Source organism: Athene noctua, chromosome 1, assembly GCF_965140245.1.
Source record: "Athene noctua chromosome 1, bAthNoc1.hap1.1, whole genome shotgun sequence".
Classification (NCBI taxonomy): Eukaryota; Metazoa; Chordata; class Aves; order Strigiformes; family Strigidae; genus Athene; species Athene noctua.
Window position 1 is genome coordinate 241945277 of NC_134037.1, and position 24063 is coordinate 241969339.

Here is a 24063-nt window from a genome sequence, read left to right on the forward strand (position 1 = left end):
AAAACTCTACAGAAAGATATGGATTAATATGAGACCTGTTAGTATCCTGTACTAGATTTTTGTACAAAGAAAAGATTTTTCTTAGCCTGTCAATTAAAAGGAAGCTCAGCTCAGAGTTTTATTTTGTGTGGCGCTCTGCTCATTCCCCACCTACCCCATTTAATGAATTTGTTAGAAACAGTTGGAAAGTCTGCAGTAAATACTCAGAGCATACAGGAATTTCCAGAGCCTGAGTAATCCCGAGCAGAGCTGGCAGCACAGCCAGCAGGTAAGGATGTCCAATACTTTCCTTCATGTTACTATGTTTATAACACTGTCAAACATTAATGCCTCAAGCAAGAATCTTCTTGTCAAGTGCTTGCTTTGGGCAGCTATTTAGAAAAAGAGTTGGCAACCCCAGTTCAGAGAGTTAAGATAATGATATTACAGGGAAAAACCGCTGGTTTGACTATGTATAAAACACCTCCCCCACATTTTTTCCCCTACAGATCTGTCATTTCAACAGGCTTTAGTCCATGTTTTCCAAGCAAAAGTATGTCTGTGCTGAGGAACAGGCCCAAGGAGGTGGTTGAATGGGACAGGGGCAACCCTGGGGAGGCAGACAGGAGAGCTGGTGATCCACTCACAGACCACAGACCCCTACCAGAACCAGCGCTCTTGGCAGCCATAAAGTAGTGAAGTGAGCCAAGGAGCACTCTCACAAAGCATAGACCGTATCCATACAGGTAAACTCTCACCCTGCAGACCAGGCTGGTCTCATCTAGGCTGGTCCTTGGGAACAGCCTCTGGGTGAGCACATGTGGCAGAGGTGGACACTGAGCTTGGGAGCATGCTCCCAGTCCCACAGTATGGACAATCTGCATGAGCCTTGGAGGCAGTGCCCTCCCACTGTTCAGTTCACTAGCAGGGCTACAGCCTTTGGGTCCCATGGTTTGCTCTGTTACTTGCATAGAGGTATCTGGGAACATAAACTGGCCACAAAATCCTACTGGTTCTCACTAGAAGAGGCTGAGGTCCACATTGGGATGGGGAGCCACACTGTGATGAAGCATGTGGGCAGAACCAATCTGCCCTGGAAAATGACTTTTAAGCATTTCACTTTGAGAGGTTTTCTACTTTTTTTTTGTATGAAGCCAGGCAAGATCTACCTCCACACCATGCTGATGTTCCAAAGAAAAGCACTCAAGGAGCTGCCAATGCCACAGGCAAGGCTGCCCATTTAACCTTAATTCAGTTCCTTTAAGGATCCAGTCCCTAAGCACAGCTGGGCTGCATTCATGCCTGAGCTGGGATCTTTTTCTGAGCTTTACACGGGCTTTAGCACAGGCAGTTCAAGGAGCCCTGTAGGCTCTCCATTGCATGGAGCTAGCCCTTGACTCTTACTCAAAGAGCTCTCCAGGCCTTGCCTTGGAGTCTCCTGTCTGAGAGAGTACCTTACTATTTTTTTCTAGCTCATGGCACCAGAGGGGTATTTAATTGTTCCTACCACTTAGCTATCTGAAGGGTGCTTAGAGATTACATGTCTGATTGACAGCAGCTATTAACACTCCCTATCATATCTATGTAAAGAGCTATAAAATGCTAATCAAAGCTCTCCAAAGCCCAAAGCGGATGCACAAAACAGGGCAATCTGGGATTTTTTTTCTCTCATAAAGACAGTAGCCATTCTGCCCCAGTGTCTCCTTGTCTCCAAAATTTGAGTCTTCAACACTGTTCCTTCACCAGGTTGATTTTGGTCTATTTCAACCCATCCTAATTGGTTTATTCTGGATTACACATCAGTCATCTGCCATGAACCTGTACTGTGCACAGCTGCTCTTTTAAGTATCTGTCCACTTCCATGGATCAATCATTTTCCTTCCTCTTGATCCATATGGGAGCCAGATCAGTTCCCTTTGCATTCCTCTAACTAGCAGGACAGTAAGGCAAGTGTTTTTAGGATGGCAGCCCAAGAGAGCAAATACCACCCTCTGCTATCAGCTCCTGACTCCTGGGCTAATGCAAACTCCTAACACAAACTGCAGTTTGATTGACTTTTCCTCCCCGGCCTCTCCTCCAGGCAATCCAGCTTCTCTGAAGAAGCAGTTTACTTGGGTTCAAATCTTCCCTTGTTAAAATACTCACCCAAAGTTATGTTTCTTGGAGAAACGGGGGAAGATGCTTTGGACCTTCTCCAGCCCATAAGTGTTCTCCTTCTAACCCTAGTCTAGAGCAAGTCATGCTGCAGAATTGCCACAGCCTGAGTCCTTCTCATGTTAAGAACAGTCCTCAGTGGTGCACAGAAATTGGTCCTTTGCTCCCAGATGTGTCTGCTGATCCTATCTGATTATCTGAACCCCAACGGTAAGGGCACTACAGTCTTCAGAGGGTCATGTCAGCCTATAAACAGCCAAACAACTGCACAGTCTGGGTTATTTAGGCTTTAATTTTTGTTGCCATACATTAAACAGTAGTAAGCTAGTAATCTTCCCTCACCTTACATGGCAATTGTGAAGATATGCTAATAATGGCTGGCATCAACAAGCTCACAATGACTTCAATAATTCTTTCTCTGGGTGGAAAATATAAGGGACAGAGCTGGAAACTGAAGTTAGAGGGGAAAGAGCAGTGAGCACTGTCCTTTCTGTGTCTGGGATGAGATGGCTGTCTATGAAAAACTATAATCCAACCTTCAGCAGGTTGCCTGTTAACGTGACCTAAGGGCCAATCTACACTCAAACACAATATCTTAATTTGGGTATTAGCCAGCTTTTGATTGGCAGCACTGTCACCAAATTTGTTATTTCGGTGCCATTCCTTGGGTAAATACTGTATGTAAAATGAGGCAGGCATTAAAATAGCCTCAATATAGCACACAAGACACACAGCAAAACCACATAGTAATGTGAGGGTTTTTTTTTTTTTAAAAAAAAGACTGATTCAAATTAAAACCACTTGTGTTACCTTTGGTATTTATATAAAAAACTTGGTTGTTGAGCTACCACAGGTCCCAAGTAGCAGACACAATGGCACATCACGGACCCGAATGTAGCTTCCTCTTCCCTGTCTTTTCTCTATCTTCCAAGCAAGGTCAACTTTCCTCAGCTGTGCTCACCTCCCAGCAGGGATTTCAGGTTACCAAGACTCCTGCCCAATTTATCAAGGCAGAAACAATGAGATATCAGGAGTCAGAACTGTGCAGAGGGACTTCCCTCACCTTTGGGCTCCATGTGAAAGCTTTTGAGGGGAAGGAGATTTCTCATTTGAGGTGCAGGTCAATATAACACACAGCACTAAAATGAAACAAAAGTAAATCTTTTTTCTGTATGATATATATAATCCAACAAGAGCTCTGATAGTCCCTGGGTTTCAGTACAGCTAAACAACAGGGAATTAGTTTAGATCTCTAGTGCTCTGTCTGAAAAACCTGACAACTTTCCCATTAAGGAATGTGGGCAAATTACATTCATTTCCCAAAGCAATTCTTTGGGAAAAAAAAAAAAAAAAATTCCTTTTATGAATAAATTCAAACAGCATATATTTTATTTTCTAAACATCCTTATTTATACTTTTAGCAAGTGACCAGTTTTCTGGAAAACACTGGAGGAACGCAGTGACAACTTCCAGTCACAGATCAGACATCGTAACAGGGTCAGTGCCAGAAAAGGTTAAGTAAGTTTATTTCTAATTATCACATATTGCATTGATTTAGAATTACTTTCTTGTTTGAGGTTTGAGGTTGAGAATTAACTACTAGCAGTAACAAGTAAGCAAATGATCATCACCTGGCATACAAAAGAGGCTGTCAAATCTGCCTCCTTACCTCCTGCAGAAACTTTTCGCTCATCGGACCGAAGTGATGGCCGGGGGGCCTAATTCCTGACACCACCAGTCCAGAACTGAAGAGTCTTGGCTTCTGGAGGTCAGGTTTAAATTTGTCGTAGAGGATGCTGGCGGTCTTTGCCTCCCCTCCATTGGATGCCTTCTGCTCTGCAGAGATGGGAATGCCACACGCAGGGCTACCGAAGGGCAGCCCTGCTGGTGCAAATGAAGGGTCAAGCTGCTCTATTGAACGAGGGTTTCTCCTAATGTATGTGATGATTTTAGGTCTCACAGGTTTGGGCCTGGGTATAGCAGGCTTTATCTCAATGCTTTCTTCCAGCTTTTCACTGCAGTCACTGTCCACACCCGCCTTATCTGAGAGGGAGCCCTTGGAGTGGACCAGGATAGGTTTTGGGATGGCGCTGCTGCAAGCAGTCTTGATAGGCACTTTAGGGGATATGTTTAACAACTGCGTACTGTCAATGGGAGGTAGGACTGAAGAGGGTGACAGTTTGTCAACATGAAGTGCATAAAGGTCCTTCAAATTACTGTTTGATAGCACAGGCTGACTATTAACATCCAGCGTTGCCACCGGACGCACAGGAGTTGGGACACACAAAAAGGCATCAGCCTTTGCTGAAACATTACAGCTCTCTGGTGCTTCCTCTAGAGGACGTTTCTGTGCATTAGCTGTCTTTTTACTTGGAACTGAAAAGCTCAAGGTTTCCACATCACTGTCATGGTTGTCAGGTTGTTGGTTTGACACTGTCTCTGCACTGTGTGTTCCATGCTGATCTGAGAGATCAGAAGCAGGCACAGCAGCATCCTCAGTGCTTCCTTTGACTAGCATCAGTTTATTCTCATTAACTTTCAAAGGTTTGCTGTCAGGTAGATTAATATTATGTATAAGGGAAATCTGTTCACCAACTGTTTCAGAGCAACCTGCGTCAATTTCATGTAAATTTTCATTTTTTCCAGGTGTCACTTTGCCACTGGATTTACTACTGCAGGTGAGTGGGAATATTGTTTCCACTTCTGTGTCAGAAAAATACTCCTCACCAACCTGACTAGCTGCCCTGTTGTCACTGTCATTGCTTCCTCTCCCTTCCTCACCAATGGTGATGTTGTCGCTTAGCAATTTGTCATCAGGATAGGTTACCACCCGGCTTGACAATGGATCCTCTGCTTTAATACAGGTGTCTTGAAAATGGGATGCTTGAAATTTTGATGTGTCAGACCCAGAGTTTTTCTGTTCCTGCATTGCTGTATTTTCATCTTTTTGACATCCCAGGGACTCTATCAGCATAATTCTCTCAATCTTTTGTTGACACATATTTTTAGATTGTAGAGATGGTGCAGTCTTAAGCTCCAGTTTTTTACTTTTGTCACCCTGACCTAATTGTGCTTCTGATTTACTAGCAATCTCATTGGGCTTAACAGCTGAATGCTGAGAATGAGAAGTACGCAGTGTGCTTTCAATGTTAACATTTGGTACATTTTCTGGTTTACTTATTTTCTTGTTCCCTGAGGTAGATGTTTTGGAATAAAATACAATATTTTCCTCTGAGGTATTGTCAAGTGGATGAAACACCATCCCAAGAAAATGATCTGCGGATGGTTTTTGTGATTTCTCTGTATTTCCTATCAAATGGTGTGACCTGTCAATGGAGTCCAATGATGCAGAAAGCAGACGTTTACATGACACGCGGCCAATGCAGTCTTTTGCAAATGTTTCAGATTGAGGAGAGAATTTACTTGGTCTTCCTAAAGAAAGCCTTTTTATTCTCTCCACCTCCACAGTCCTGGAAATTTTACCCTTAGAAAAGTTCTGGGTGAAGTCAATACCACCTTTGGAAGTAACCTCCAGGTTGGCATCATTTGTGCTACTTTTTAAGTTGGACAGACTTTGTCCTCGGCTAATCCTGATATGCCTTGATATATCTTTAGCTTCACTGGTCCTACAATCTTTCCCCATTTCCCTGCTTGTGGTGGAGGGCAGTTTATTTTCCTGTACACCGGTGTGACAGGTCCGAGAGTCTTTAAAGGTCAGAAGTTTATTCTGCTCTGTATTCAGATAAGTAACTTTCTCTGATCCTTCAGAGTGCATATTCCCACTCCCATCTGTCAAATCATGTTTTTTAGCACCTGCTTCAGTCATTCTAACTTTTGTCACAATTTGGTTGGCATTGGTATCCCCCACACTCACTACGCTTTCATTGTTATTTTTTATTTCGCTGCAGTTGTCCTGAAGCTGGGTATAACATGACTTGTTTGGGATTAACGGAGCACTCATTTTGAAGCTTTAAGTGACTGCTTTTTTGGCAGTCCTAATTTATGAGAAAGCTTTTTTTTCCCTATCAGGTTAACTATTATGCATGCTTCGGTTATGCATTTAAATTATAGACTGATCGGTAGAAAATTCCTCGTCAGAAAGCTTGGAGTCTTGTCAGAGTCACATTTTCGTGCTGCTCAGTTGTCTTTTGTGCAGCCTCTGGACCTAGGAAATCTTTATGATGTACAGTAGAGAGGTTCAACAAAAGCAAAATAGATCTGTCAAGTTCCCTCTGAATGAGATCCAGTTAATCCAGCCAACCTATGAGAAAAAAAAAAAAACAACACAACAAAAAAAACAGACGTTACAGTGATGTCAGGAATCATGCTAAGTAAACCAAAGTTGAAATCAACAGTGCTCCCAGGTACGTCCCCAGGACAGAGCATTCGCAAACACTTTAGATGCTGTTTCAATGACAGATTTGCTCCCAGCAAAGATTCTTGGTGTAGCACAGATCTCTGGCTTGAGAAGTTACACAATTAAAATTGCTCTGGTTAGAAGAGTGGTTTTTGCTGGTTTTAAACCACATAGATTTACAAGTGGAAATAGACATAAATATCTAGGTGAGGATGGGACCCTACACTGAGGGTCTAAGCACTTTCGTATTGCTATAATGTCTTCATTACACCAAGAGTGGCTACTGATGCATTTAAAGCACCGCTGAATAGACAAGCCATAAGTAATAAAATTCCAGCTCCATTAGGGGACGTTTATGGGTTTCTCTCCTTGTCTTGTACAAATCACTGCCATACTTGTGCTGACACCTCATCCCCTTTGACATTTCTTAGCCAGATCTATGGATGCCAAGAAAGCAAAAACTATGGCTGGAGCCCTGTAAAGAAAAACTGTGTTCTTTGGAGACAGCTGCATATGTGTATGTTCAAATATAGAGGATTATACACCAGTCTCAATACAGTGCAGCTCCTTTTGGCTCCCTCCCCTCCGTGGCTTTGGAAGCCCAGATTTTGGCACTAATTAGAAATGCTGATTAAGTCCACTGCTCTGTCTACAGAATATGGGTGCAAGTCTGAGTTCGTGTTTCTAACCACTATGAGCTGGTCCTCTGAGCCTTCACATTCACTTCACCTCTGCTCTCAACATCTGGCTCTGAGCTCAATCCAGTTTCCTTATAGGCACACACACGTTGGTTGAGTCTGGATTCAGACTCCTGGCATAGTTCCAGCTCTTCAGCAAACAATAACTAATTAAATGAATTCATGAAACAGAACACAGTATTAAGAATTTCACTTCAGCACCACAAAATTGTGTTATTATAGACCTCTTTTGCAAAGCATTGTAAAGCAAGACTTTTAAACTCCTTTTGTGTTCTGTCCTTATTCCCAGAGAAAAAATAATTGAATACCTATTAAACTAGATATATGCATTACAGAGGTTTTTTGGTTCATTTCTTGTTCCTTTTTTTTTTACCCAAAAAATGACAATACTAGAATTTACATATTCAATCTGAAATCTGAACCCTAAATGCTCTTCACTGGGCAAAGTATGTCTGCTATCTGTTTGGTTAGCTAGGAAAGGGAATTGATGGGCTCCAGAGTGAGCTGAGTTCACTCAGCTCATGTTTCCCTCTCAGATGGCAAATGGCAACTCTCTGTGGTACCAAAAGTGAGGGCCATGAAAATGATAAAAGGCCTGGAACACCTCTCCTAGGGAGAGAGGCTGAGAGTTAGGGTTGTTCAGCCTGACAAGGCAGCTCTGGGGTGACACTATTGTAGCCTTTCAGTACTTAAAGAGGGACTATAAGAAAGATGGACAAAGAGTATTTATCAGGGCCTGTAGTGATAGGACAAGGAATAATGGCTTTAAACTAAAAGCAGGTAGATTTATACTAGATATAAGGAATAAATTCTTCATTGTGAGGGTGACAGTGAGACACTAGAACAGGCTGCACAGAGAAGTTGTGGATAGTCCCTCCTTGGAACTCTTCAAGACCAGGTTGGACAGAGCATTGTGCAACCTGGCCAGTCAGAGAGGGACCTGGGGGAGTTGATTGACAGCCGGCTGAACAGGAGCCAGCAGTGTGCCCAGGTGGCCAAGAAAGCCAATGGCATCCTGGCTTGTGTCAGCAACAGCGTGGCCAGCAGGGACAGGGAAAGGATCTGACCCCTGTACTCAGCACTGGTGAGGCCGCCCCTCGATTCCTGTGTTCAGTTTTGGGCCCCTCACTACAAAAAGGACATTGAATGACTCGAGCGTGTCCAGAGAAGGGCAACGGAGCTGGTGCAGGGTCTGGAGCACAGGTCGTACGAGGAGCGGCTGAGGGAACTGGGGGTGTTTAGTCTGGAGAAGAGGAGGCTGAGGGGAGACCTCATCGCCCTCCACAGCTCCCTGAAAGGAGGGTGCAGATTGCTGGGGATGAGTCTCTTTAACCAGGTAACAAGTGATAGGACAAGAGGGAATGGCCTCAAGTTGCACCAGGGAAGGTTTAGACTGGATATTAGGAAGCATTTCTTTCCAGAAGGGGTTGTCAGGCGTTGGAATGGGCTGCCCAGGGAGGTGGTGGAGTCCCCATCCCTGGAGGGGTTTAAGAGTCGGGTTGACATAGCGCTGAGGGATATGGTGTAGTTGGGAACTGTCAGTGCTAGGTTAACAGTTGGACTAGATGATGAAGGTCTTTTCCAACCTAGATGATTCTGTGATTCTGTGGTCTAGTGGAAGATGTCCCTGCCCATGGCAGGGAGGTTGAACTAGATGATCGCTAAAGTTTCCTTCCAACCCAAACCCATCTATGATTCTATTAACTGAATAGAAAGTGCAGTGAGGAAAGCTTTGGGGAACTGAGGAAAAAATGGAAGAAACTCATCTGCATCTTTCTTGCACTACCTTGTACTCACTCACTCAAAAAAAAAAAAAAAGTCAACCAACAGCCCAAAACTTGAAGAGATTGTGGGGAGTTGGCCATGGTTGGCTGCCAGATGACCACCCAGCCACTCTCTCATTTTCCCTTCTCAACAGGACAGGGGGAAAAAACAAGATGAAAAATCTCATGGGTTGAGATAAAGACAGGAAGATCACATACCGAGTACCATCCTACTCTTTTTTTTAACCAAGCTCAACTTCATTCCTTCATTCATGACTCCTTCATCCCACCAGTTGCTCCTTCCCTGCCTGGTGCTCCCAGAGTCACTGACACCAGGAGCTATGGCAGTATATGTAAATATATTTGTAAATGATTATGACGATGTACATTAAACCCTAAGTACCATATCACACTGATGCATTTCAAATGTACAAATAGAGCAATACATTAATTTGACACTTATTTTTTTCTCTAAATCTCTTGCATGGGTTTAGAACCCATGAATAGTTAATTAAGGCATTTAAGATTATGAACATGGTGCTAAGAGAGCGTTGCTTCCTCTTGTTTACACTGCCCCCAGTATGATTAGTAGCAATGCAAATGAAGGCAGTTTAAAAAAAACCCAACATATTGGAAGTACCTGTATTCATTGAAAGCATCTTCACATACACAGTGTGCAAGAGAGACCATGCTGGTATGCTTCAGAGACCAGACCAAATAATTTGGTTTAATGTTGCTGGTACAAATGGATCAACATAAGGGTCAGGAAAGATTTGTCCCCTCTCAAATACAGGGCACTGTACAACCTCAGTACACTGACAGTTGGGCTTAACCTCTTAAAGCAGCTGATTCTGGCCAGAGACATAGACTTCGAATATATGCGTAATTACACTGCTTTTAAGAGAATGGACAAGAAAATACTGTCTAGGCAGAGGTTAATCTCAAGCAGTGCTAGCACTGCTCCTATACTTCTTTCAGAGTCAGTGAGAATGGACAGGTACTTTGGAAAGATAGTTGATCTTGTGATAAAACCTTTCAGAATGGACCCTATCACCTGACTTTCCAAGTTTCTCTCTTCTGGTGACATCCAGTCTCAGATTAAGGATGTCACAGACTTAAGGAACCCATTACATCCTTACAATTAGCATCCATACAATTACCCCAAAATATTTTCTTTTTCTGCAGAATATTGCCCATTTAACTTTGTAATCTGTTTTACAGTTGCCATTGCAATGAATACACAGAATAATTATTCTATGTTTGAAAATAATACAAGACTCCATTCTGCTATAGAACATACTGATGGCACAAGACTCCTGCTAAATTAATATAAATATATAATCAAGCATCTATGTCAATTATTAATCCACTTTTCCCTGTTGAGGAATACAAGATTTTGGTTTTGGATCAATCAATGTGATAAACTTATATACTGTGATAGGCATTTGGGAATAAGATGTATGGTTTTGTGTTACATTTGATCATTCTTCTGTAAATAGATTCTATTCAAGAAGCTTTGGTTTGGATTTTCTGCAGGTTAGTTTATTTTATGTGGCACTGTCCAGGCTCAACTTCATTGTGCTCTTTGGAGTCACTGAGATGAAAAGACTCAGCTGTGCCTGGGTTCTGCTAGCTCTTCCTCTATTTTTTATTACTCACCTCTCTTGACTGATGTTGGCTGACATACGCACATCTAAAGTCATCCCCTGCTGTGCAGGAACACTGAGATGAGAGAGATGTGAACCTCCTAATTCTTCAGATGTCGTCTTTAGTAAAGGAGCAGAGGGTAAGAGGAGACTCAATCCCAGCAATGACAACACCGTATCACTTAGCAGCATCTCACTGGGGTCCCTGGACAAGAAACATGACTGCAAGTCTTAAAGACTGGACTTGGTATATGTAAGCCTTGATATGGACAAACATTTTTGATTCTTTATAGTGTAAAAATGTCCCCTCTGAATCGCTGAGAGTGGAAAACGAAGTCATAGCTCTCTGTGTCACAGCATCTTGGCAGGTTGCAATAACTGCACTTGTGAAAAAACCTTTACAAAGTGATATGAACATGCTTGACAGTAGAATAAAATTGTGTCCACCAGACTATGGCTAGCTATGAATCAATCCCACAGGGACAAGAAAAGTTCAGTAAGCCAGAAACAAAATGCTTTTGTTTAACTTCAGCAGTATCAGTTTCCTTCTGAGATGTCTACCACTTAAGAGACTGTGTTCTAAACCTGAGCCTATTTAATGATGATCTAGGAAAGAAGTTTCTTCTCACCTGCTATTTCAGTTCCTACCCTATACTCTGCTCCATCCTAAGCTGCATTTATCCAGCAGGTCTCACCTACCTTCTGGAGACACCAGAGAGAAGGTGGAGCTGAAGTGGGTGATTTCTGACCCACGACACACAGCATGGACAGTATCAGCAGAGCTCAAGTTTGTAAAATGTAGCTGGCTGGAAAAAGAAAGCAGCAGCCTGCTTCTAAATAGTAACAGCAGCTCTTTTTTTTGGTTAAACAAGCAGCATAGAAATATTGTTACCCTCAGTAGCCAATGAATAAAAGAAAAATAATAAAGTATTACCATATTATTGGCTGCCCATTTTGTTTTCAATTTGCCACAAAAACAGAACAGCAATAATTATGAGATATGCAAAGGAATTATCAAAACATATGGAAAAATAAAGCTGGAAATAAAGAAATAAAACCTGAAATATGTTCAGAAGTTCCTAATGCAGGCTGTCACAGCTGCTTACCCATCCCAGTATTGAAAGTCTGAAACCAGAATACTTACAGCAAGATACAGTAAAAACATCTGTTTTTACTGGTAACACAGTGCATGGCTTAGGCTGATTGCTCTTTCAGTATAAGGTGTATGAGAAGCACCTGAATACCTTACCAACCTTCTGCCACTGAACCAATGCCTCTCGCTATTACATAAAAAATAAAAGCAATGGATTTGTATACAGCTGGGGCAGTGCCAGTAAGCCATGGGCCAGCATTCCCCCATCAGCTGCCCACTCCTGCAAGATAAATGCTCTCAACCTGGTGGGGTAGTGGGTTGTGCTGCCCAGGGACGAGCATCACACAGGCTATCAGCTGTGCGTAGGGACCTGCACACCCGCCCACTTTGTCAGGACTCGGAGGAAGAGTTTATAGTATAAAGAAAGAAGCCTCGAGTCATTTCCCCCAGAAGCTATCCCGATCATGAGCTCCAAGTTCACAAACTCCTGCAGCATCCAGTACAAGGGCTGAGCCACAAGCTCCAGCTCTGCTGCCCTCCACACAAGCAGCACAGATCCCTACAGAACAAGCATCTTTGACTGTGCTACAGCACCTGCAGATAAATTCCTGAAGAAACAGACCCCAGGAAAAAACATCTTGGCCCACAGGCAAGACACTCCTGTTGTCTGAAGACAGATGAAAGTACATGAGGAATATATTTGTATGAGGTGGGAAACAGATGCTGTTTTTACAGTTACTACTGGCATGAACAGCAGCCTCCTGATATGCACAGTTGTCCCAAGAAATGACACTGGGGAGAACTGGCAAACCAGCTACAGCCTCGCTGAGGCCTTCTCTGGGAGACAAGATAGCACCACATCTAATGCCAGGGCTGCATGCTGCCAAGAACTGAGCCCCATGGATGAAACAAATACAGTGCTGGAACGGAAGGAGGCGGGAATATCTTCCTAAGAAGCCCAAATCATTATGAAGAACTACTAACAGCGATGGAAGTTGAAAGCTGATACGAGAACATTAAAAAAAAAAAAAAGCCAATAAACCTCTTGGAGTGAGTAATTGAAAGTGATGGAGAAGTGCTCACCCAGGCATGTGATAATTTTGTTAATGTGATTTGGAAGGCTGAGAACTAAGATTTGGATACACTCCCCAATGGCTTCTATTCATAATGAAGCAGACCCAGCTGTTTGGGGAAATTACAGCATAATCTCACCATTGGCAGATCCTATGGAAATGTTGCTGTATATCATGAAGAGGGCAGTACTTCAGATAAATAACTTTCTGCCTGATGAGCAATTAAGACATAGGCAGATAAGAGAAATGATGGAGCAAATGTTAGATTTTTACACACTGGAAAATGATAGGAAGGCAATTCTTATTCACTTGTAAAACTGAAATGATCTGAAAATACTAGAGGCTTTTGTTGAGTGTGATTCTGTAGCATTTCCAGAATTTCAGTGTTTTAGTGGTTTTAATGCCTTTACAGTCAATAAATTTTAATATTTTCATTATTTACATGATTAACTATTTTATATCTATATAAATACAATTTTAAAACATGGATATAGAATACCAAATGGTTTCATATGTCAAAACAAATTTTGTCAGTTATGTTTTATTTTTTATTCACCAATAAAACAGGTTTTAGTTTATCCAAATTTTTAATGAATTTATGCCAGTTTATCAAATTGATTTTAGCAAAATTATTATGAACAAAACATATTTTAAACATATGCCTCATTTAGCTTCAAAATTTTCTAAATCAAAGTTTTTCATTTTACAGTTCCAAATCCAGACCAAATTTACTTCATGTTGACATTTTTAAACTTTTTTAAATGGCAAGTCAGGTGACACAGAAAGGTTGCTTACTCTACCCAGATAAATATTTTATCCTCCTAAATAACAGCGTGATAACAAGCCCAGTGGAGGACTCTGGTTCTTGCTCTCACTAGGTCTATGAGGAGGCACTTCTTTTTCACTTTTTTCCTTTGGTCAGGATTTCCCCTTTATCTTCAGTTGCCATGTCCCATGAAGGATATTGCACACATCAAATGTGCCAAGTATGGCCACATACCCTCAGGGCCACTCGTCAAGCTCCTGACCTCCTGAAAACCAGGCTCTTGAACAAGATATGACATAGCCAGAGGAGGACTGCTGAGAAGGATTCAGCCCTGGTCCTGTCCACCACCAGAATCAACCAGAAAGCATCCAGATCAGAGTAAAACCTCATCCTCTAGGTCATGTGTGCCTGACCCTCTTCACTCTTTCCCCAGGGATTCTGGCATCAAGCCTGCAGTAATGTAATTCCCTTATGCAACACCCCTGAGAGGTCCCTGGGAAGCAGCACAACTCCCTGTTTGCTGGAAATTAGAGTCACAGGCATCACTCCCAAAAACATAGCCAAAGGTAAAGGTGCTAATGCAAAGTTTTCCTCTGATTTTCCCAAGGAGGGGACGTTGCAGCATCTGTCTCAATGACCTGAAGCAATAGTACTAAAAAATCAGGTGCCAGGATGAGACCCTAGCCCTGGAAATTGCTGTAGCTCCTGTCATTATCACAATGTATAGCTGACTTGCAAATACAACTTTCTTTTCTGAATAAAATGACAAATGAAAGAGATGCTCCATGTTAGCAGCATTTTTATATATATCCTTAATTGCCTATCTATGGCAACTGAAGGACATCAGTGCAGCAGGGAGAGCAAAGGGACTGCATGTTTTTCATTTGGCTGAATACTCCTTTTCAGCACTGGAGTGTTTTATCCCACAGGCCCTACTGTGGGTGGGAAACAGCTATGATCATGTGCAACTACTGTTGCTAGAGTCTTGCAGCCACTTGGTCTCCCTGCTACAACTTTTCTTGCCATGGCAGTTGAAATGGCAGTGCAAAGAACATAAATCTTTGTACAGCTTCGTAATTTACCTCCAGTTACACTATGGGGATCACGGGATCATAGATAGAATGGTTTGGGTTGGAAGGGACCTTCAAGATCATCTAGTTCCAACCCCTGCCATGGGCAGGGACACCTTCCACCAGACCAGGTTGCTCAAAGCCCCGTCCAACCTGGCCTTGAACACTGCCAGGGAGGGGGCAGCCACAGCTTCTCTGGGCAACCTCTTCCAGCGTCTCACCACCCTCACAGGGAAGAACTTCTTCCTTACAGTACATGCAAACAGATCAAAAACCTTCCCAGATAATGTATATAAATTATTTCCTTTTCATAAGAAACTTGTAAATGTGTGGGGTTTAGGGTTTTTTTTGGTCAAAACTGCATTTTGTAATACAAATCTGAAGAGCTACCCTAATAATTTATTACCTGTGAGGGCTGAATTCCCAAAGCACATTATGTGGAAAGGATCCTGCTGACTGCTATTTCAAAGGAGTACAGGATTTGGGATTAAAGATTCTCATTATCAAAACTGACAAATTATTTTAATTATTAACATCAATCAAGTCTCCACAAGGCATAAGCCTTAATAGTTGTTTTCCAAGACTTCTTTTTTAACATTTCTATTTGCTTTCAAACATTCACTGTTGGAGAAAACAACACAGTCTGATATAAGCAATCTTATTAGTCAGTTCTCTCCTCAAAAGACAGAAGTATCTGATCATTTTAGCATTTTAGCAATGGCAACCAGGAAGTTGATTTGATAACCACAGCAACTTACCTTGAACAAATGTCTGGTTTTTATTTTAATTCCAGATAATACACCTAGTTAAAGGTATAGGAACAGCTCATACTTTCTGAGGCACAATGCTATTCAGTTCAGGACTTCAAAGAAAAACAAACCGCAGAACCTCAGGGAAACCCACTGTGAAGAGAGATGGTATTAGATGAGAGCATCCTGGCTATGGAGTAGTAAGATCTGGTAAATTGAACAAGGCAAGACCTCAGCCCAGAGCTCCAGTCCATGTAGATCTATAATGCCACAGTCATGAGCAAAACACAGGCGGTATGAGAAATCCTTGAATCAAAAGCCCAAAGGAGAGAAATTTATCACTGATCAACCCAAGGCACCATAGAGCAAGTGAAAATGGCAAGAAAGCAAGCAGTAAAGAAGCTTTCTTGGAGAGAAGTTTAGTCAAGGCAAAAACTGATTTCTCCAAAACAAGTGGAAACAATCAGAAGAAATATGATGCATCAAATCAAGTCCATACTGACATAGTGCAGCCCATCTGTTACATATGGGCACATTACCCCAGGGCTGACCCCAAACACAAGGCATGAGGACAGCCCTCTACACATTTCTTTTTGTCTGTGGATGCTAGCAAATGCACCACTTCACCACTTGGCACTCTTGGGCGCAGTGCTACCAATGTAAATAGGAGATAATAGCAAAGGTGGGAGATACACATTAGCTCCTCTTGGTCTTCTTGTCAGAAAGGAGGAAGCAGCAAAGGGATCCTGCCCATCTTTTCTGAGCACCTTCACCTTGCAGAGCCCAGCCAGCAACTTACTATGTTCCCCTCTATCCAAAAACACGAACTGCAGTTTATCATAAAATCTGCAACAGCTGGACGGTGGATGCACTGGGCCCCAAAACACCGCTTAATTTATTTCTGTACAGCACAAAATCTTGACATAGAAAAGGGATTGTGAAATGTTTCCAAAATGATCATTGTTTTTTTTGCTAAGACTGCTAAATCTTTCCTGCCTTCCAAAAAACATCTGGGAGACAGAAAAAAATATATTTAGTTATAACACTCAAACATGAAAAAAGTTTATAAATTTGCTTCCTATTGAGCAAAAACCAGAAACTCAGAAGCTTTGTCTACTCCAGCAAATTTATCCACTGCTGATAAAGCAGTTATAACTGATGCTGAACTCAGTTTAACTTCCAAGTGTAGCCAAGGGTAAACTGTCTTTCCACATCATTTTCTGAATTCCACTGAAGTCAACAGCAGGTAAATGTTTCAGTTCTTAACTGAACACCTAAATATGAATATAAGACCCTAATTTTAGATTGCCAGGTTTGTACTTTTCACTCTGAACCACAAGGTCTGTAATGCTGTCAAACTTTCAAAAACATTACTGTAGTCAAACTTTCAGAAACGTTACTGCAGATATACAGTGGCAACCCATGAGTAAAAACCAAAGCAAATATAAAGCATTATCAGAAATTCTGCTCATGTATTTTAACTCCAGTAAAAACCATCCTCCATAATTTGATCTACATTTCCAAATTATTTTTCCTTGTGACTTGAGACCTGAAGTGGGAAAAGAACAATGTACATTTGTTTCAAAAAAACAGTGGCAAGATGAAAACTGGTAAAATCCAGACTGGGCTCTGGACTAGAGGACCCTGGTTACATCAGTTACCATGAAGTACTGCAGGGCATAAAGCTCAGTGTATTTTTATTCACAGTTGTACTTTCCTACGAGACTCTGAAAAATACATGGGGTAGGTTTCCAGGTGTAATTCCAGCTGTTAGGAAGGCAGAAGGAACATATATAATTATTCCACTCAACCCACTCTGACTGACCAAGAAGCTTGAGGTTCAGATGCCACGCTGCCCACCATGCACCACCCACCTGTGGTGGCTGAGAGCTCACCAAGGGCAAACCGGCAAGGAAGCCCTCATTTAAGAGCACAGAAGACAGAATGCAAAATCTTATTATCCAGAAAGGTCAAGCACAACTAATGCATTATCTGCCTGCTGCTACTGATCCTGGAAGTGCACTGTAAGTACTTCACAGCAGCCACTGCTCTGCAAACAATTACATTTGTTCTGCTTTGAAAAGTTTGTAGATCTTGCTCAAAAACATTTGCAACAGCTTGTCTTCAAAAGACTGCATCCCCATTTTCATAAATTAACAGAAATTTGATTCAGTTTTAGCACTCTATCACCTTTCTATTTACCATGTGCTCTACAACCATGCATTCCTTACAGGTATGAATAAATAAATAACACTTTCATTGTGAACTTTGGGGATTTATTTTTCCTACTGTATTTTTCAACAGCAAATTTATATACAATAAAAGGATAATATTTAAGAGCTTTATGCTTATATTTATTCTTTTTATATTGTTGATTAGCACCCACAGCTGTGCATCAGGCATCTTCTGTGTGTATCAGATGCAGATCAGCTGAATGAAAACTAGCAAGAACTTGTCCCCTCAGTCCAAGGAGAAGGGGATGTTTCAAGTTGCATGTCTCAATTTATGGAAGTCCCACACTCTACTTACCCCAACCATTCAATTGTCTTCTCTCCTTCTGAAGCTGGGAAGAAGTTCAGGCTTTTCAGCATGTGCTGAAGACCAGTCAGGTTTTCAGATAAAACACAGAAATTAGCTCCAAAGAATGGGATACTGCAAAGAAAGCACCTGCAAATTTGCTTCCTTCTTTCCCGATTTGACTGTGTCTGCAAACTGAAGGGAGAGGATGTAGTCTCCCAAGGGACTGCTCAAGACTTTCCAGCTTTGCTGGTGGAGCTGGTTGGAGGACAAATGCTGGTGGAGGACAAGATGAACATGAGTCAGCAGTGTGTCCTCGCAGCAGTTAAGGCTAACCATGTACTCATTAGCAAGAGAGTAGCCAGCAAGTCAAGGAAGAGATCCTTCCCTCTGCTTGGCATGCATGAGGCAGCTGGAGCACTGGTCCAGGAGCGGAGCCTCAGTATGCTGATACTGGAGAGGATCCAGAGAAGGGCCACCAAGATAGTTACAGATCTGGAGTACATGATGTACAAAGAGAGGCTGAGGGATGTGGCTTGGTTCAGCCTGAAAGAGAGGAGCATGGAGGGGACCTACTAGCTGTTCTCAACTACCTAAAAAGGGGAATAATAGAGAAGATGGAGCCAGACTCATTTCATAGGTGCCAAGCAAAAAGAAAAGAAGCAAAAAAGAAGAACAAGTTGCAATAAGGAACATTTTATCTACATGTAAGGGGGAAAAAAGTCGTAATGACAGGGGTGAAGCACTGGTACAGGTCACCCAGTGGGGTTATATGATGTCCATCCTCGGACATTTTCAAAATCTGACTCAAAAACACTCTGAGCAACCTGACCTAATAGGGAAGCTGGACCAGCTGTGAGCAGGGCTTGGATGAGGCATACTCCATAAGACCTTTCTCAACAAATTATTCCATGATTCTAATAGCAACAGCTCCACAGGAAGAGGAACCAAAGACAATTGCATGTCACACTGCTGGAAACTCCACCAAACAATACACAGTGCAGGTCTGAGAGTCTGAAATGACTATTTGTATCTCCAGCACAGTGCATTTTGCCCAAAATAGTACCCAGATACTGTAGCAGTCATCATTTGCTCAGCACTGCAGGAATGGGGCCAAGGACCACCCATAATGTAAAGCTACTTTGTAGTTATCTTAACTCTCTTGGGTTAGGAGCAGTGATAATGATGGAGCCATCAAGGATGTGGCAGAGACATGGTACCTAGCATTTACCAGGGAATTACAGTAGCTCAGGTAAAACTGGCAGGCATGTGCCCTCAGCAAAGAGGATACAATATTCCTTCATGCCACAATATTTATTTTTAACTTTACTGAGTTTTAGGCTGTCTCTCTTTGTCCTGGCCAGGGCATTTACTAGTGTGGCCCTCCTTAGATGACATAAAGAAAAGACACAAAAGGAATGGGAACCCTATAGAAATCTAATCAGTGCCGGTAAATTGGTGCCACGCTGTTAGTGAGTACATTCGACAAAACTCAGAAGATGACTCAAAACACACATTTCATATATCTATATACTAAACTAAATATTTATTGTAAAAGCACTTAGCAATGGTTAGCAGTCCCAAGATTCTGCTAACACCTGTGAGGAAAAAAATTCCAGGAAGAAGTGGCTCCTTATTCTAATATCAGCCCTGCTGAACCTGGTATGTGAATGCTACACCGAGATCTTTCTTCATCAAAAGGTGTCAGAGAAACAGAACAAGAAATTCCCTCCATTTCACATCTGTGAGGTCTTTGACAACGTATTATTCCTGAAAGAAAATTACAGTGCCCATTTTCTTCAATACCTTAAATTAATCATTCTCCCAGTGATGTACAGACAAGAATAGACTCAAATGTTCACATTCACCTTCGCAGACCAAGTAAAAGTTTTAGACAAAATTATGTAATAACTTCTTTTATTATACCTGATTCAACATCATCTTTCTTTAACTAAACCTTAGATTCTATTTCTAATAGAATCACAATTAGCATGTTATAAAGGAAATTACAGATGTTACTAAATGGGAAGTCTTTTCTGGGAGGAGAATAAGCAGAAAATCAAAAAGAACTGAAGAAATAGAGCAGACAATTTCAATCTGTAAGAAGAAGAAAAATTAATACTACAACCATTTCTACCACTTGCAAAATGTGTATCTTAATCTGAATAAATATGTCATGATACAGTGGATAGCACAACAATGACTAATACTGCAAGAACGCATACTTGGAGATGGCCATGCTTTGGTCTAACTTGCAGCGGGGCAGCCATCCCATCTGCCCTTTTCCCCTTCACTTATTTCGATACCATTAAAATTACAGGACTGATCTTCACTATAAAAAACTTCTCAATGATGCCAATATAAATTCTACTTTCAGGAGGTCTGTGGGACTGCACCTTTTATTTTCCCAAAATAAAGTAGTCTCAATGATCCAAAGGTGCAATACTTTTTTTTTTTTTTTTAATTACTTCAGCACACAGAAGAAAAAAAAGACCTACAAATAAAAAGTCTACTGTCAGTTGGCTTCCTTCAGCCTCCTGATCCGCAGTGCACCAGTAGCCAAGTAGCCAGCAATATTCACTCATTGTGTCCTTAATTGGAAAGATACTGTAGATGTTTGGAAATAGTCATAAAAGTAGATAGCACTAGAAAACAGTGGACATCAATTTACCTATGTGCTCTCAGAGAACTACAGAAGGGATGGATATGGACTATTCGATAAATTGTACTACCTGTATTTTTAAATACATTTTGAGTACTTTTAATATGCACAGAAGTTGTTTTGAATGTTAGGCAGATTGTAATACAACTCTCAGAGGTAGAAATTTTACGCTAACAGGAAAATTAAAGATTACTTTTGCTTGAAACTGTAGAGAGATGCACCTCACATACAGCTCTGAGCATGCCAATGTTTGGAAGCTCCGTAAGAAATTGGAAGACATCAAGAAAAAAGCAAGATAAAAGTTTAATAGGATAGCAGTGTCCTATAATGAACCACTGCATACCAGTAAGGCAGTTAATCAAAAGTACTTAAATTTCATAAGGAGACATTGAACTATCATTGGATGTTTTCAAGAACATTTCAGTCAACCTCCTCTTAGACATGATGTGATTCTCAATTATCTTGTCTTGAAGAAGAGGAGTTGATAATGTGACCCCCCTCCCAGGCTTATTTTCTAACTCATCTATGAAACTTTGGGAAAAAGAATAAAAGAAAACACTATATGCAACATGAATAAATAATGACTATGGGAACTATAAACTCCTGACCATCAAATGCTTCCATACATGCTGAACTTTATTATCTTAAACCCTCTTACAGATGTCAAGGGGATGACTCAGAACAGTAAAATTATGCACATGCCAAAGTGTTTGCACTACGAGTGCAATAACTCTCACTTCTGTACAGCACGAGGAAAGATGACAGTTCACACATATGCTGCCTGGATGAGAGCTTTTAAATCAAAATAACTAATGTTTGGAAATGTCTGGCTAGTGAAGAGCTTTGTTAGTTTGTACAAGAAACATTTGTAGGACTTTGGACTTAGAAAAAGTGATGGGGCAATGAATCAGTAAGCTTTGTAATGCTTTCATACATTCCCTTGGAGTGTATGGAGATGAAATAATAAGGATGATTTAGTGTCAGAAGCTCCCACTGGTGAAGTTAGGATGTCTTGACACCAAACGTTTTCAGGATACTGGCACATTCTTACCATCATCTCTAAAGAGACCTTAATATTGTCAGTCTTAATGAAGTGAGGTATCCTTGTTCATTATTACAGAACACATTTATATAGTTAACAAATGGATGAGTCAATGTGATGATTTGGGGGTATAAATCCAACTGTTTAGAGACTTTTTTTAGGGGGGGTGTTTCCCAGGATGAGATCTCTGAGAGCTGCTATTCCTCTTGCCAAAGCAAAGATAGTACCTGTGATGACAGTGCTAGGGATCTTGCTGGAATGCTTACACAAAAGGAGCAATAAAGACTGTTCAGGAACACCTGGTTTGTCTCTACCAGACTAATATGCATTATGTCAGATAACCACATTAATAACTTTTATGTAATTGCTTAGAGAATTGAATCTGAAAAAGAATTGGCCCGTCTAACATACAATACTTCTAAAGTAACATTGTTAGTGGTAACAGAATGAAAATGAGAAAAGGAAAATTAAAGTTAGATGAACATTCCTCCTGCTGTGACTGAGTTCTGCACCACAAGCGTTACTAGGGGCATTTTTATTGCCTCAAATGGCACAGGACCAAGCCTATTGCTTTAATCATTAAAAACTGATTAAAAGAGAGCACTGATAAATAAACATTAGGAAACTATTGCCCTCATGCTACAGAAAGGATTAGATATGGAAAAATTAGTGGCTTGTTCATTTAGTCTCATTGTTTACTTACAGTAATGTATATGAGGCAATAAGGGAATATAAATATCCAAAACACAATGGAAGAAAGAAAATATCCCCTTGCCAGGACTAACACTAAAGAAGCAGAGTGCCTCTTAGGTATTCTACCCTTCAGAAAATGAGTTATCTTTTGAGAAAGTTTCCACGGGTTAACTGACAATGATGGCAGTAAATACAACACAAAAACTGCAAGAGTGAATTTTAGTAACTCTGCAGTTTGTCTTCTTTTATTTGGCAAACTGTCTAAATGCCGTTGTGGCATTATATTAAACTATCTCACAAGGACTCAATCAGCTAATGTATTATTGCTGGGCTTGAAAAAACATAAAAGAAGGCCTATTTATAAATAGCTTTTCAGTGTATTCATTTTTTTATTCTTCCAAGGAAGGAAGGCTGTTGCCAAAAACTATATGCCAGTATCATTTGGCAGACTTTTTGTAGTGCTATTTGATCTGCAGAGACATTAAATCTATACTGTAAATACATATTCAACAACTTATTAGGAGGTGAAATCTGTTGTTTGTTACACAAACACTTACACAGTGGATAAGACCTGCTATAACAGCTGCTGTGGAGATATTTCCCCATAATTCACTTCATGTAAGCAACATACATGCAGCTGACATCTTCCTAGTGAAAAATGTTGGAAAGCCTGCTGACAAAAGTCACTGCACACAATCATTAGCCATGCTGCCATTTTGAGATACCTTTTACACCCTTGCCTTCATTGCACTGAAAATGCATCTTACACTAACTATAGGCTGCATTTTAAACAGGGATTACTTATGTAGGGATTTTAGCATGTGAATTGCTATACACCTGGTAATTTCAGAAGTAGGAAATGGCCATGTGAAAGGTTTTCTTCCCTTCTTTGCATATTATGTTAAGTTTAAATGGCTAAAATACGTTTTCAGGAATGACATGCTACATGGTAAATTTAAGCCTAGAGATTTTTTGTTTTTTTCATTAATGAATACAAACCATTTAACGAAGATTTTTTTAAATGATAGACCCGTCACTGTATAATGTCAGTGGACAGTGTCATAATGCAAAAACAGATTGTTACCAGCTGTGGGGCCACTTCTGCAGACCTTAAACCCTTGCAAAACCTATCCAAGGCCTTAATTACTTCCTCTGTAATACATGTATACCTAATCATGTTTCAACTTTCATCTTTTCTCTGTCCTCTCCCATAGTCTTGACATCTAATGTTCTGTTCAAAGTACAAGCAAGCAGAAAATTCTTTTATCTTATCCTTGGGGACGGTGCAAAGCATCAACCAGAGGTAACAAAGTCCCTTCAGCATCTATCCTCTTATTAACAGAGCAATACCATCCAGTTTCATTTTTTGCAGGAGTGGGCAAAAATCCAGTGGTGTGAGTGCATAAGGAATCAGATGGTGTCTCTAATCTCTGCTACATGATATGAAACCCATGCCCCTATCATAGACATGAAATCAAAGACTATGCAACTACACTGGCAGCAATTTAAATGCAATCAAAGTTTTCTGCACTATGGTCTTACTGTACATACTTACATTTTTAGGATGTTCTTTATGGTTATATGATTTAGCAGGAACTTTTTCTATTAAAACACAAGGCTCAGTTTAAATCGGTTTGCAAAAACAATGACAAACCACGAGATACAGATTTCAGAACTGACAGGCTACATGTGTTAGGGCATACTTGATTTGGATTCTGTGAAATTATTTTAAGGATAAAGGGTCTATTAGATCACAGAGTCTGTAGTATTTCATCATAAGATCACAGAGTCCATAGCATTC

General features: G+C 40.9%; 1 protein-coding gene across 1 annotated transcript in view; it reads right to left on the reverse strand.

Annotated features, from left to right (window-relative positions):
- The window catches only part of MTUS2 (microtubule associated scaffold protein 2), a 320319-nt gene that overhangs the window by 197348 nt on the left and 98908 nt on the right, over nt 1-24063 (reverse strand). The window contains exon 4 of the mRNA XM_074901374.1: nt 3803-6394. Within this exon, the coding sequence (XP_074757475.1) occupies nt 3803-6094 (2292 nt within the window). The 5' untranslated portion in view covers nt 6095-6394. The remainder of the gene's footprint in view (nt 1-3802; nt 6395-24063) is intronic.